The sequence below is a fragment of the Neodiprion pinetum genome, chromosome 1 (assembly GCF_021155775.2).
Source record: "Neodiprion pinetum isolate iyNeoPine1 chromosome 1, iyNeoPine1.2, whole genome shotgun sequence".
Lineage (NCBI taxonomy): Eukaryota > Metazoa > Arthropoda > Insecta > Hymenoptera > Diprionidae > Neodiprion > Neodiprion pinetum.
This window is the reverse complement of record NC_060232.1, coordinates 23,160,151-23,174,604: the sequence shown is the minus strand read 5'-3', so window position 1 is coordinate 23,174,604 and position 14,454 is coordinate 23,160,151. Positions and strand designations below refer to the sequence as shown.

General features: G+C 38.3%; 1 protein-coding gene across 1 annotated transcript; it reads left to right on the top strand.

The window, feature by feature from the left end:
* Positions 1–1,807: 1,807 nt before the first annotated feature.
* Positions 1,808–6,571, top strand: LOC124221400 (DNA repair and recombination protein RAD54-like okr). Its single transcript, XM_046631368.2, has 11 exons — positions 1,808–1,931; positions 2,617–2,799; positions 2,952–3,142; positions 3,483–3,685; positions 3,767–3,950; positions 4,158–4,416; positions 4,607–4,868; positions 5,024–5,189; positions 5,282–5,687; positions 5,776–5,939; positions 6,070–6,571. The coding sequence occupies exons 1-11, from the start codon at positions 1,929–1,931 to the stop codon at positions 6,269–6,271; spliced, it is 2,223 nt and encodes a 740-aa protein (XP_046487324.1). The 5' UTR covers positions 1,808–1,928; the 3' UTR covers positions 6,272–6,571.
* Positions 6,572–14,454: the final 7,883 nt, after the last annotated feature.

Below are 14,454 nucleotides of genomic sequence, written 5' to 3'. Positions count from 1 at the left end.
GGGCGGGAGGAGACTCGAGTTCAAATCCTCTGCCCGTTAATTCGGTCCTGCACGGCAACTTGCAAAAATGTAGGACGGGTCACGCCGTTCAGGTGCTGCATTGCTGGTAAGTGCTTTGGATTCGGGTCCGGCTAGTAGTAGCTAGTAGTAGCTAGTGTAGCTAGTAGTAGCTAGTGCTGCTGCTGCTGCTGCTGCTGTTGGTGTTGTTATTTCTTTCATCTTGGGGTAAAAAACATTTTCCTTTAAATCGATTCTAATGACCCACCAATTAAACCCCGAGCATACCAAAAAAAAGGAGATCAGAGATCGTAACACAAACAGCTCAGAAGATACGGAGAAAATACGAAAGAATCAATTTGTTCATTGATTTATTTCAATAATGGTTACATCAGATAATAACAATATAATATTGTACTATAGGTATCGCTTCCTGCAGTGGGCCATTGCACGTGCATGCAGGCCAGAGCTTATAAACCCCATTACGACGTACAATAATAACTATCTAATATAACATATTTCATATTCGGCCTAAGGTTATGTATATAGCACTTCGTCTTTATGCTTTTGGCAGATTTTGCAACCAATCATCTACTTTTTTTGACACGTATATCAACGCCTAATGCCGCGTGTCTGTACTTTTTGGGCTAACACGCCTTTCACTTAACAATAATAAAAATCTATGATGCGCACTTGTAACGCTAAATATTCCAAAAAAATATTTTCATATGATAAGGATGATTATGGTTTGTGGCACAGTGATCTGCATGTTTAATTATAAATACGCGCATGGAAATTCTCGAGTTATCTTCTTGCTACACTATCTTCGATTACCGTTTTCGGTACTCTTTTTATTGTAGATAGCTACAAATCACGTATCTCTTTTCGAACAACCTCTTCAACATTTTCAACTCCACCTTTCGGAAACGTAACAATAATATTGTCAATGCTCACTTTTCAAAATTAAATGAATGTGTAACGGTGCAAGGTCTAACTATACATGCTTCAACTTCCTTTGATGCGGAATAACAGTAGATTATAACTATAAGTATCTTTTGATAAAGGCCGTAGTACGTAAAGTAATGTCCATTGATGCATGCACCGTGGCTAACTTTATTTTTTCGACTTTTGTTTCCTTTCTACTCGTATTTTATGTACCCATAGCCGGCGAAGCAGTCGACAGGAGAAGCTGAGAAACCACGACGACAGCCTCTCGTCGCTATCATTCGTATAACCTCTAACAATAAGATCTCGTGCTCTCGCTCTGGTTCACGGTCGTGTATACAGGTCTGGGCACTCCCATATATTTCGTATACCCCACAGTGTGCCTCTATCTGAGACACATGTTTCCGACATTAGCCGCAAAAGTGCGGAGCGCTGCAATCTCGGGGGCACGTGTGTGATTAGCGGGGCTGTAGTGCGCGCATGCCCCTCCGTCACTATCGACGTGGCGAAATTTGGAAATATCGGCCTCAGTTAGAGGCACAGGTTTTTGGACGGAGTTCCCAGACCTGTATACACGACCATGCCTAGACCTGTATACACGACATCGGTATTACCGGTAAGATTACCTGCTCATCGAAGTTTTTGAGAGTTCATAACTCGGTGTAAAGTGTGTGTCAAACTGTCTCAAAACTATCGGTATATATCTATATGTATCATACCCCGGGCCAATGGCGCCCCTAGCGGATAGATAGGAAACAAGACCGCGTGCCTCACTAACGGTGACACCCCCTACCACTCAAAAGTGCCGGAGTTACTAAACCTGTGTGTAAGACCGTGGTTGATGTTCATAAGTTTGTGTTTATGGTCGCGCCAATTTGTAGAATTTCAAATATAAATACATATTCGAATTGTTGCTGTCCTATAATTGTAATTGTATTTCTGATTGGTACTTTACAATGCTCGAGTGATATAAAAAATCAAGAAAAATGGTGAGTGACAGCAATAATCTTATAATAAGTTTTTCAGAAGAAAGACGGTTTTTCACTTTGGTAAACATACGATAATTTGCTTTCCAAAAATCTAACCTCAATTTTTTTCATGTTAATCTTTGAACATTTCCAAATTAAAGTTTATGAATGTAAAAATTTGTCTGCATGTTCACAACTCTGGTTACATATAATCGACAGATGCAAGTGTATAAGGTCAAAAATAAATTGCCAATTCTCACAGGTTGTTAGAAAAAAATCTCATCAAGTCTAGGCTGTTTTCAACTTCTCATGAAAGAAATGAAATGAAAAATAAAATTCTTTTTTATACATTAGAAGAAACTCGTAGAATACTCACGAGTATGTTCTATAAGCTCTGAAAATTTTGTTGTGGGTATGCTGTCGCTTTCTCAACAAGATTGAACAAAATTCAAATGTGATGTGTTAGGTGTATAAAGTGGAAAATTGTAAACATTTTTTTCCTAGTTGAAGATGTCAATGCCAAAATTTCTACGATTATATAATATGGATTTGCTTATTTTGTATCTGTGACTCCAGACATTCAACAATCATGCAATTTATGTTTACCATTTTCTATTTGCAAATAATTAGTATCTTGTATGATTGAGTTATTCTCTATCACTATGTTCAAAGATATAGTGAATTAAATGTAGGATTTATATTAAAGATGAGATCAAGCGCTCCAAGCCAAAAAGGCAAACGACCTGGAGAGTTTTCTCCTCTCCAGCCACGCTCCACCATACCACAAAGAGAGAAACGGTTGAAGACCGAGTTGAAAGAAATTAAAATCTCACGTAAGCCACTCGTACAACTGCCAATTGCCGTTACTCCAGAATCATTATCCGAACATGTAAGCTAAATTCATTTAAGTTTTGGAATGAAACCTATTTCAATCTATAAATTTTCCCGCATTGAAGTTACCTTAATCAAAATTATGATTGTTACATGGAATTTATAATGCTTGTGTTAAGAGCGACGGACCAAATATATTTGTATTTACAGGAGGAGAGAATACGAAAGTTATTGAACCGGCCGTTTAAAATTCCAATTCCTGGTTATCAACTCTCTAACAGATCTCTTGGTATGCGTATGTTGGGACCTCGAACACCGCTCCACGATCCTGATGAGGCTAATGCATTGGTTGTTTACACACCACCTGAATTATCTGAACACGACAAACTGAAACTAGACACGTATGCAATTTGTTTTGCATTTATACCACCTCAATTGGTACATTTATTAAATAACTCAGGTTGAGAAGTATTGTTTAATTCAAATTATGTCTGGTTTTTAAAACTGAAGTTATATTGTCATATCTTTGGACCATCTAAACAAATACTAGTTGATGTATTACATCAAGTCAGTAATTAGCGTGACAAGCAAATTAATGTGTGAGTTCATTTGAACATACTCTGTTTTATTTTTATATGGATGATTGTTAGTATACTACTCCATACACATACTTCTTGGAAATAACTACCATATTCGAGTTGAATTAATAAAACGTAGTCAATTTTCTGTTTTGCCATGCAGGACCAAACAACTTGTTCACGTAGTAGTTGACCCAGCTCTGTGTAATATATTGCGACCTCATCAAAGAGAAGGTGTTAAATTTATGTATGAGTGTGTAACCGGGAAACGGATCGAAAATGCTTATGGCTGTATAATGGCTGATGAAATGGGTCTTGGTAAGACTCTGCAGTGTATTACATTGTTGTGGACTTTGCTGAAACAAGGTATAACAATATCAGTTAGAAAATTACCACTTTGGTACATGTAAGCACCATGAACTGCACAAAGTATTTATATTTTTGAAGGACCAGAAGCTAAACCACTTATTGAAAAAGCTGTGATAGTGGCGCCTAGTTCTCTAGTAAAAAATTGGTATAACGAAATACATAAGTGGCTTGGCAGACGAGTGAATCCCTTGGCCATTGATGGTGGGAGTAAAACAGACATTGACAACAAATTAAAAGGATTTATGAAGACCTATGGACGTAGGTATGCTTATACAAACTTTTCTTTTATTTAAAAAACGCCCTCAAATTATTAAATCAAGTTCGTATTGTAATTGTTAAAAGTATTTTTGTCCTTCACTCAATGCTAACACATTTTAATTTTGTGATTGGTCAAAGAACTACTTCGAAACTTGTGACAAATTTTTTTTTATGAATATCTAAAATGAAAATTTGAACTCATTCTATACAGATGTGCAAACCCAATTTTGATAATCAGCTATGAAACGTTTCGTTTGCACGCTCACGTTTTACATCAGGATGACGTTGGTTTAGTATTGTGTGATGAAGGTCATCGTTTGAAAAACAGTGAAAATCAAACTTATCAGGCACTTATGGGTTTAAAAGCAAAAAGACGTGTATTACTCAGTGGAACACCCATTCAAAATGACCTACTCGAGTACTTCTCACTGGTTCATTTTGTGAATCAAGGACTTCTTGGAACTGCCCAGGTACACTGATACATTTTACTATCTTCACATCAAACACGTCAGTTTTACTTTTAGTTGGTAAACTCAAGAGCTAATTTGTTAAAACTTAGCACAGGCATAATATATTTCTTATAATGAGTATGAATTGAAGACCCAATAGACTTGGCAAAAAATGTTATTTCTTTACTAGGTTACATGAATTTTTATTTAGGAATTCCGTCGGAAATTTGAAATCCCGATCCTGAAAGGTCAAGATGCTGGAGCAACTGACTCGGAGCGCCAAAGAGCGCAAGAATGTCTTCAAGAGCTGGTAACAATAGTAAACAAATGCTTGATAAGACGTACAAGTGCGCTATTGTCAAAGTATTTACCTGTGAAACATGAAATGGTCATTTGCGTTAAACTTAACAAATTGCAAACTCAGTTGTATCAAAATTTCATCAAAAGCGACAGTATCAGAAAATCTATGCAAGGCAAGTAGAAGGTGCAAATCATTATATCTGCTGTCAGCCACTTCTGTATGTTTTATGTTCGTTTAATTGTTCAGCAACCTGTTTCGTGCTAATTACACTGAATAATATTGTTTCTTTTTTCTAAGTCTCTTTACTATCAAAATTTTATTACTTAGGTGATGAATTTGGCACTGGCAAGAAAGGTAGTCTTTCAGCATTGTCCGCTATTACACTACTCAAAAAACTTTGTAATCATCCTGATCTGGTGTACGAAAAAATTCTGGAAAAGTCTGAAGGATTCGAAAATGCTGCAGAACTTCTACCTCCAAACTATAGTTTAAAGTAAATACAGTAGTGTTTTGTAAAATGTTTGTTAATTATTACTTGCGGCTATCTTGTATGCTTGTGCATTACCATTTTTATTTAACTTTCAGAGATGTCTTGCCAGAGCTGTCTGGTAAATTGATGGTCTTGGATTGTTTACTGGCTTTGGTAAAGTCAACTACAACGGATAAGGTTGTGTTGGTATCAAATTATACACAGACCTTGGACTTATTTGAAAAGTTATGTCGAAAGCGTACATATCGTTATGTTAGGCTTGATGGATCGATGACTATAAAAAAGAGATCCAAAGTCGTAGATAGTTTCAATGATCCAAACAGCGGCGATTTTATATTCATGCTGAGTTCTAAGGCAGGCGGATGTGGGCTTAATTTGATTGGCGCAAACCGACTAGTTATGTTTGATCCTGACTGGAATCCCGCCAACGATGACCAAGCTATGGCCAGAGTTTGGAGAGACGGACAAAAAAAGCCTTGCTTCATTTATCGCTTGCTTTGTGTAAATAATAATACATTCTCACAGTGATGGAATATTAGCCTTTTTAGTCTTAATTATTTGCAAACAAATACAATATTTGAATTTTCAGACTGGTACAATAGAAGAAAAGATATTCCAAAGACAGGCCCACAAGAAAGCATTAAGTTCGACTGTAGTTGACCAAGAAGATGATGTGGCGAGGCACTTTACTTTAAGCGACTTGCGCGATCTATTCACGTTGGAAGAAAACACCACATCTGATACCCATTCAAAGTTCGTATTAAACTTTCACCATTATCAACGTTATCATTGACCATGCTCGATTTCTTATAATCCCAAAGTATAAAGACAAGCACTGTTGTCACGATATTATGATTTATATTCATTTTTATTGTTTATGTAGATTCAAGTGCAAGAGGTGCGTAAATGGAGTGGAGGTTCGCGGCCCACCCGAAGGAACAGACTGCAATTCTGACTTGTCGGATTGGAGACATGCCAACAATCCTCGTCATTTACCCGATCTGCCACTTCGGCAGTGCTGGGCTAGTGGCATATCCTTTGTATTCCATCATCGGTCACACGAACTCGTTAAAGCCGAAGAATGAAATGTATACAGACTATAGTAGAACGTCATTTTAATAATTGAAGCGTACTTTAAGAGGAGTACGAAAATAATTGCAATCAGCTTTGTATCTAGTTGCAACTAGTTCCTGTTAAATTCGTTAATATGATGTCTGTCATTCCTGTCTCTTATTTTTTCCATTCATCGATTTTGTAATGGCATAAAACAGATCCCTAAAGGCGGTCACGAAAACATCAATTTGTTTTATAAAATACTTTTTTTCGTTTATAAACAGTTTTCACTCAGCGAAAGATAATAATAATAATAATAATAATAATAATAATGATTCGAAGTTCAGTTTGTAGAAATGTTTCGTATTCTTTGATATTCGATAACAAAAGTAATTGTGATGTATTATAATATAAGTTTAGAATAATGTGGAGCTCAGGTGTGAATAATTCTCCGAAATGATTTTTATAGTAAAATCGTCATTCCGTGACAACAAAGAATGAGAATAGTATTAAAAATTAAATAAACTGTTTCATAAAATGTCGTATAAGTTCTTAGTTATACAAATGGATAGCTTTCATGTTTCAATTAATTTATATGTACATTTTTATTGTATACTAGGGGCTTCGCCCCTGCGCGCTTCGCGCCTCACTATTTCCTTATACATTGTCTATTGGACAGGTGAATTCATTTATGCTGATTTGTACTGGTTTTGTCCACTGTCTCCGTCGCCGGTGAAGAGTGGCGAGAATTGTCTTTCATCTTGGGATCCGATTTGGTGTGGATTAATTTGTTTTCCGCGATACACGATTAAACATGTCTTAAAAATGTCCGCAGCTGCAGCTAATTCTGCTTCTCCCCCGTAAATTCCATTTTTATTCATGTGTGATTTGTGACCAGGTGACATAATCACGGCACCGTTTGAGTCATTACCTGTAATAAAACCCGCAAATGTAGACCAATCATCAACTGTATTTGAAACGATACTCTGTCTCACCTCTGCGTGTCGATTTTGAGTGCCGTGTACACAATACGCCAGCGCGCGAAAACGACAATTCCCGTCGGGAATCATCTTAATAATTCTCATTTGCATATTTATTTTTTGTGAGTCAGAAACAGATAACTATAAAGATATTTGTGAAAGACTGTCATAAACAGCCGATGACAGCTGTCAATCACTTGACACTAACTTCATAGCAACAGCAACTTTATTATTAAATGAGTTTATTTGAAAATACTCCACGTTCGACTTCTCAGCGCACATCTTGTTATGAAAATAGGAAGTTTTGTTTTCTAGATGCTTTTTGTTTTCGGCATCTTACCCCACCGCCAACTTCATGCGTATACTATTGTTATTATAATCTTTTTTACCTGTTGCTATTAAAATCTTCTTTTTCATTTGTTCACGCGGAACAGGACTTTTTTATTAGATAGAGAGACTACAGTGGAAAAATTAATAAAATACAACAAAATGAAGTACATGTCAATTATTGTTATTTAAAAATGGTCCACTATCATTGTTTGCACTTATGTTGCAAATGACGAATAATCAGTTTTGAGCATAGGGAGTCTCAGCTTCAATGCAAATCAAATTCGATTTTGGCGATGCCTCGTATTCCCGAATTTTTATTAATTCGACAACGTCTTCATACGAATTTCGAATACTGTTTGATGACTTCCAAAATTTAGCATTCTATTAATTTATCCCACTGATAATATGCTCTGAAAATTACTTATGTGATAAAACATTAACATAACAATTTTCAAATTGATCCGCTGGCTTACGATTTCACTAGTGCTTTGTACAGGTAAGTGACGGGAATTGCTCAGGGCATGTTATTGTTGTCGTTGACTGAAGAATATATAGACGAATACCCCTGGGTAAATTTTTGTGACCAGTTTTCGACGGGCACATGTGCCCAGGTGGGCATGGGTGCGTAAGAGGGTTCTACTCTATCGACTGTACCGATCGGGCTCGCACCGACATTCGTAGCGGCCAAAGTAGTGTCGGTATGGAAGCTTGAGGTTAAGTCGGTACAAAGTACTTAAAACTACTTGTCGACCGCGACTTAGAAATGTCGATCAGCTCGATCATTCCCCTGAGAAGACGCCTAACAAAGCCGTCCGCCAACCGCCACCAACGACCGCCGCGTCCACCGCCGACCACGCCAACTACCGCCGAGCACCGCCGTCCACCTCGACAGCCTCGTCTCCCTCCTGCTCCTCCGCGCCGCCGACGTCTTCGGTGACCACGTCTTCCTCAACCTGCACCGATCACCGCCACGCACCGCCAAACACCTCCTACGTTGACTGAAGAATATAAAGACGGTTGCCCCAATCGGCTTTGGTGTGACAAGCGAATATCGTCGTGCGCTTGCGCTCCCTGAGATCTACCAATGGTGGAGTTGAGAACTTATTACAGAGCATCAGAGAGTTACCGATTCCGAAATGATGCTGGCTACATTCACCTTCCGAGTACACGGTCTTCGCAATGGTGAGGCGAAGCCAGTACTTGGCCGGTGCGTACTTACCGATTTGTCGGCGATACAAGAAATTGATAATGAGAATAAATTTCTTCCAAATTTCGTAGCAAAACAATGATTCAATTAAAGTATAGGTACCCGAGAGAAGAATTTATACATAGATCGTGAATAATAATAGATCAGATGTAATAATGATGCAGATACCAAGGAGTATTATGCGGTTCACGTACGATATCAATATATATGATCTATTTACGATTAATACGTGATGCATACCACAAATTTTATAATTTTCCAGGTGACAAACTAGATTATCTACAATAATACGCCTATAATATGAAAAAAGAAGAAGTATTCATTTCGATATGAGATTCTATTCGATACGCGCTCGATGTATTCCATAACATTAGTATTCATATTTATTCCAACAACTTTTCATTTGCTCTCTCGATCTTGAATTTTCGTAGGCATAGAATCGAAACGCTGATTTAGCTAGTCGCAAGTGAAGTATCTACGTTGGGTAGAGAAGCAGAATTGTTTTTCGAACTGTTCGTATGGCAAAAAATTCAGAGTAACTGTAATACATCACGGATATGCTAATTTTGATCGAGATGAAATGGATGCTCCGTATATGAGACAGTATTTAATGCAGTGTAGTGATTTGAAGACCTATAAAGGTGATAGGGAGAGAAAGAACGGATCTTCTTAAAACTTCGAGTGTATTTTAACAAACATTTGAAAGGTACGAGCAAAATTTTTTATCATCCAACTATCGCAGAACATGAGCGTTATTAGCTGACCCGTTAACTGAAGAATGTATCTTTTGTCAACGGCTAACTATCGAAGGGCCTGGCCGCCTGAGTCTGGAATCGGCAGAAAGGATAAAGTGCGTATTTCTTGTACAAAATGTGAAAACTAAAATCATTATACATCATATCATATCATCATACATCATACATCATACATCATACATCATACATCATACATCATACATCATACATCATACATCATACATCATACATCATCATGCATAGTATTAAAGGTCGAAACCAAAGTTTGGATGTCGGATGTTCAGAAAGTGACGTCACCAATCGAAAATCAGCTAGCCGAATTCCTCAGTCTGGAAACAACCGCGCAGTAGAGCGGACGGATGAGAGTCGCGCTCCGCAAATTTCGAGTACCGGGTTCTCAACCTCTCGGATCCCGCGCTTCGGGTCCGCTACGTATTTCGAGTATCGGGTTCTCAACCTCCCGGATCCCGCGCTTCGGGACCGCTACGCGGTGAAACTCGACTTCCAGGATAAGCGCTCCGTGGTTCCTGGTTCACGTTGACAATAAATTATTTCAATTCGTTTTTCGCGCAACCCCAAATTCAGTAGCTGTCACTGCGCTAATAAAATTTCTCGACTTCCAGGATAAGCGCTCCGTGGTTCCTGGTTCACGTTTACAATAAATTATTCCAATTCGTTTTTCGCGCAACCCCAAATTCGGTAGCTGTCACTGCGCTAATAAAATTTCTCGACTTCCAGGATAAGCGCTCCGTGGTTCTTGGTTCACGTTTACAATAAATTATTTCAATTCGTTTTTCGCGCAACCCCAAATTCAGTAGCTGTCATTGCGCTAATAAAATTTCTCGACTTCCAGGATAAGCGCTCCGTGGTTCCTGGTTCACGTTTACAATAAATTATTTCAATTCGTTTTTCGCGCAACCCCAAATTCAGTAGCTGTCATTGCGCTAATAAAATTTCTCGACTTCCAGGATAAGCGCTCCGTGGTTCCTGGTTCACGTTTACAATAAATTATTTCAATTCGTTTTTCGCGCAACCCCAAATTCAGTAGCTGTCACTGCGCTAATAAAATTTCTCGACTTCCAGGATAAGCGCTCCGTGGTTCCTGGTTCACGTTTACAATAAATTATTTCAATTCGTTTTTCGCGCAACCCCAAATTCAGTAGCTGTCATTGCGCTAATAAAATTTCTCGACTTCCAGGATAAGCGCTCCGTGGTTCCTGGTTCACGTTTACAATAAATTATTTCAATTCGTTTTTCGCGCAACCCCAAATTCAGTAGCTGTCATTGCGCTAATAAAATTTCTCGACTTCCAGGATAAGCGCTCCGTGGTTCCTGGTTCACGTTTACAATAAATTATTTCAATTCGTTTTTCGCGCAACCCCAAATTCAGTAGCTGTCATTGCGCTAATAAAATTTCTCGACTTCCAGGATAAGCGCTCCGTGGTTCCTGGTTCACGTTTACAATAAATTATTTCAATTCGTTTTTCGCGCAACCCCAAATTCAGTAGCTGTCACTGCGCTAATAAAATTTCTCGACTTCCAGGATAAGCGCTCCGTGGTTCTTGGTTCACGTTTACAATAAATTATTTCAATTCGTTTTTCGCGCAACCCCAAATTCAGTAGCTGTCATTGCGCTAATAAAATTTTTCGACTTCCAGGATAAGCGCTCCGTGGTTCCTGGTTCACGTTTACAATAAATTATTTCAATTCGTTTTTCGCGCAACCCCAAATTCAGTAGCTGTCATTGCGCTAATAAAATTTCTTGACTTCAAGGATAAGCGCTCCGTGGTTCCTGGTTCACGTTTACAATAAATTATTTCAATTCGTTTTTCGCGCAAGCCGAAATTCACTAGCTGTCAGTACGCTAATAAAATTTCTACAACTTTATAATCTTCTCATAATCTTTTTGGTAAAATATGTCGATAAAAAAATTATATTAAACCTTACACATTATCTTTGATTTGTTCTCATGCTGAAAATATTTATTAGTATTCGAGGTATAACTCGAGGTGGTTGGCGGTGGTCTTTGGGGGTGGTTAGGGGTGGTTGCGGGTAATCAAGGTGATTCCGGAGAAGGGGAACGAGGATTTGTGCTCGGTGAGTTTAACGTTTTTATAATATTCGATGGCAATTGTAATTATATTTCATCTAATCTTTTTCAAACTTGTCATCTTTACGATAAATTATTTCAATTCATTCTTCGCGCAAGCACAAATTCAGTAGCTATGAATGCGCTAGTGAAATTTATTCTACTATCAATTAATTAATTAATTATATTATTTCTTACACAATATTTTTGATGTGTTCTTATACTGACAATCTTTATTATTATGGCAGGTATACCCGTGGTGGTTATCGGTGGTTGTTGGAGGTGATTGGCGGTGGTTGAAGGTGTTCGGAGTTGGACGAGGAGGAGGACGAGGAAGACAAGGAGGTGAAGGTGGACGAGGATTTGTGCTCGGTGAGTGAAACACTTTTATAATATTTGATGGCAATTGTAATTATATTTTATCTAAAATGTTTCAAACTAGTCATGTTTACATTAAATTATTTCAATTCATTTTTCACGCAAGCGCATATTCAGTAGCTATGAATAAGCTTGTACAATTTATTATATTATTAATTAATCAATCAATATTCTTATAATATTTAATGGCAATTGTAATTATATTTCATCTGAAATATTACAAACTTGTCATGTTTACATTAAATTATTTCAATTCATTTTTCGCGCAAGCACATATTCAGTAGCTATGAATGAGCTTATACAATTTATTATATTATTGAATAATTATTTAATTATATTAATCCTTATACAATATTTTTGATGTGTTCCTATACTGAAAATATTTACATTAAATTATTTCAATTCATTTTTCGCGCAAGCACATATTCAGTAGCTATGAATAAGCTTATACAATTTATTATATTATTGAATAATTAATTAATTATATTAATCCTTATACAATATCTTTGATGTGTTCCTTTACTGAAAATATTGACATTAAATTATTTCAATTCATTTTTCGCGCAAGCACATATTCAGTAGCTATGATGAGCTTATGCAATTTATTATATTATTAAGTCATTAATAAATTATATTAATCATTACACAATATTTTTGATGTGTTCTCATACTGAAAATATTTATTACTATTCCAGGTATAACCTGAGGTGGTTGGCGGTGGTTGGAGGTGGTCGGAGGTGGACGAGGTGGACCAGGAGGAGGACGAGGTGGACGAGGAGGAGGCGGGGTGGGTCGTGGGGGAAAAGGGGCGGGGGAGGTGGACGGAAGGGGCAGAGGTGGGCGGGGAAGGGGGTGAGGTGGACAGGGAGGGGAAGGGAAGGGGCGGGGAAGGGGCCGGGAAGCGGAGGGGGAGGGGGAGGGGAAGGGGAAGGGGGGAGGGGTGAGGGAGAGGGAGGGAGGGTGGGTGGGAGGGGGGGAGGGAGGGAAGGGCGGGCGTGTGGGGGGACGGATCTGCTCTATTAACTCCAACGGGCTCGCACTGACATCCGTCCTCCACTACCCCCTCCCCGCCCTTCCCTCCCACCCTCCCACCCTCCCCCCTCCCACTCACCCTCCCTCCCTGCCCCTACCCCCCTCCCCCTCCCCCTCCCCCTCCCCCTCCCCCTCCGCTTCCCGGCCCCTTCCCCGCCCCTTCCCTTTCCCACCCTGTCCACCTCTCCCCCTTCCCCGCCCACCTCTGCCCCTTCCGTCCACCTCCCCCGCCCCTCCTCTCCCACGACCCACCCCGCCTCCTTCTCGTCCACCTCGTCCTCCTCCTGGTCCTCCTGGTCCACCTCGTCCACCTCGTCCACCTCCGACCACCTCCAACCACCGCCAACCACCTCGGGTTATACCTGGAATAGTAATAAATATTTTCAGTATGAGAACACATCGAAAATATTGTGTAATGATTAATATAATTAATTAATGATTTAATAATATAATAAATTGCATAAGCTTATTCATAGCTACTGAATATGTGCTTGCGCGAAAAATGAATTGAAATAATTTAATGTAAATATTTTCAGTATAGGAACACATCAAAAATATTGTATAAGGACTAATATAATTAAATAATTATTCAATAATATAATAAATTGTATAAGCTCATTCATAGCTACTGAATATGTGCTTGCGCGAAAGATGAATTGAAATCATTCAATGTAAATATTTTCAGTATAGGAACACATTAAAAATATTGTATAAGGATTAATATAATTAATTAATTATTCAATAATATAATAAATTGTACAAGCTTATTCATAGCTACTGAATATGTGCTTGCGCGAAAAATGAATTGAAACAATTTAATGTAAACATGACTAGTTTGAAACATTTTAGATAAAATATAATTACAATTGCCATCAAATATTATAAAAGTGTTTTACTCACCGAGCACAAATCCTCGTCCACCTTCACCTCCTTGTCTTCCTCGTCCTCCTCCTCGTCCAACTCCGAACACCTTCAACCACTGCCAATCACCTCCAACAACCACCGATAACCACCACGGGTATACCTGCCATAATAATAAAGATTTTCAGTATAAGAACACATCAAAAATATTGTGTAAGAATTAATATAATCAATTAATTAATTCATAGTAGAATAAATTTCACTAGCGCATTGATAGCTACTGAATTTGTGCTTGCGCAAAGAATGAATTGAAATAATTTATTGTAAAGATGACAAGTTTGAAAAAGATTAGATGAAATATAATTACAATTGCCATCGAATATTATAAAAACGTTAAACTCACCGAGCACAAATCCTCGTTCCCCTTCTCCGGAATCACCTTGATTACCCGCAACCACCCCTAACCACCCCCAACGACCACCGCCAACCACCTCGAGTTATACCTCGAATACTAATAAATATTTTCAGCATGAGAACAAATCAAAGATAATGTGTAAGGTTTAATATAATTTTTTTATCGACA

Bases quoted from the DNA above. Each gene is read 5' to 3' on its own strand.
- LOC124221400 (XM_046631368.2), top strand. The intron at 3,143-3,482 runs GTATGCAATTTG...TTTGCCATGCAG, and splicing joins GACAAACTGAAACTAGACAC to GACCAAACAACTTGTTCACG. The intron at 3,686-3,766 runs GTATAACAATAT...ATATTTTTGAAG, and splicing joins GTGGACTTTGCTGAAACAAG to GACCAGAAGCTAAACCACTT.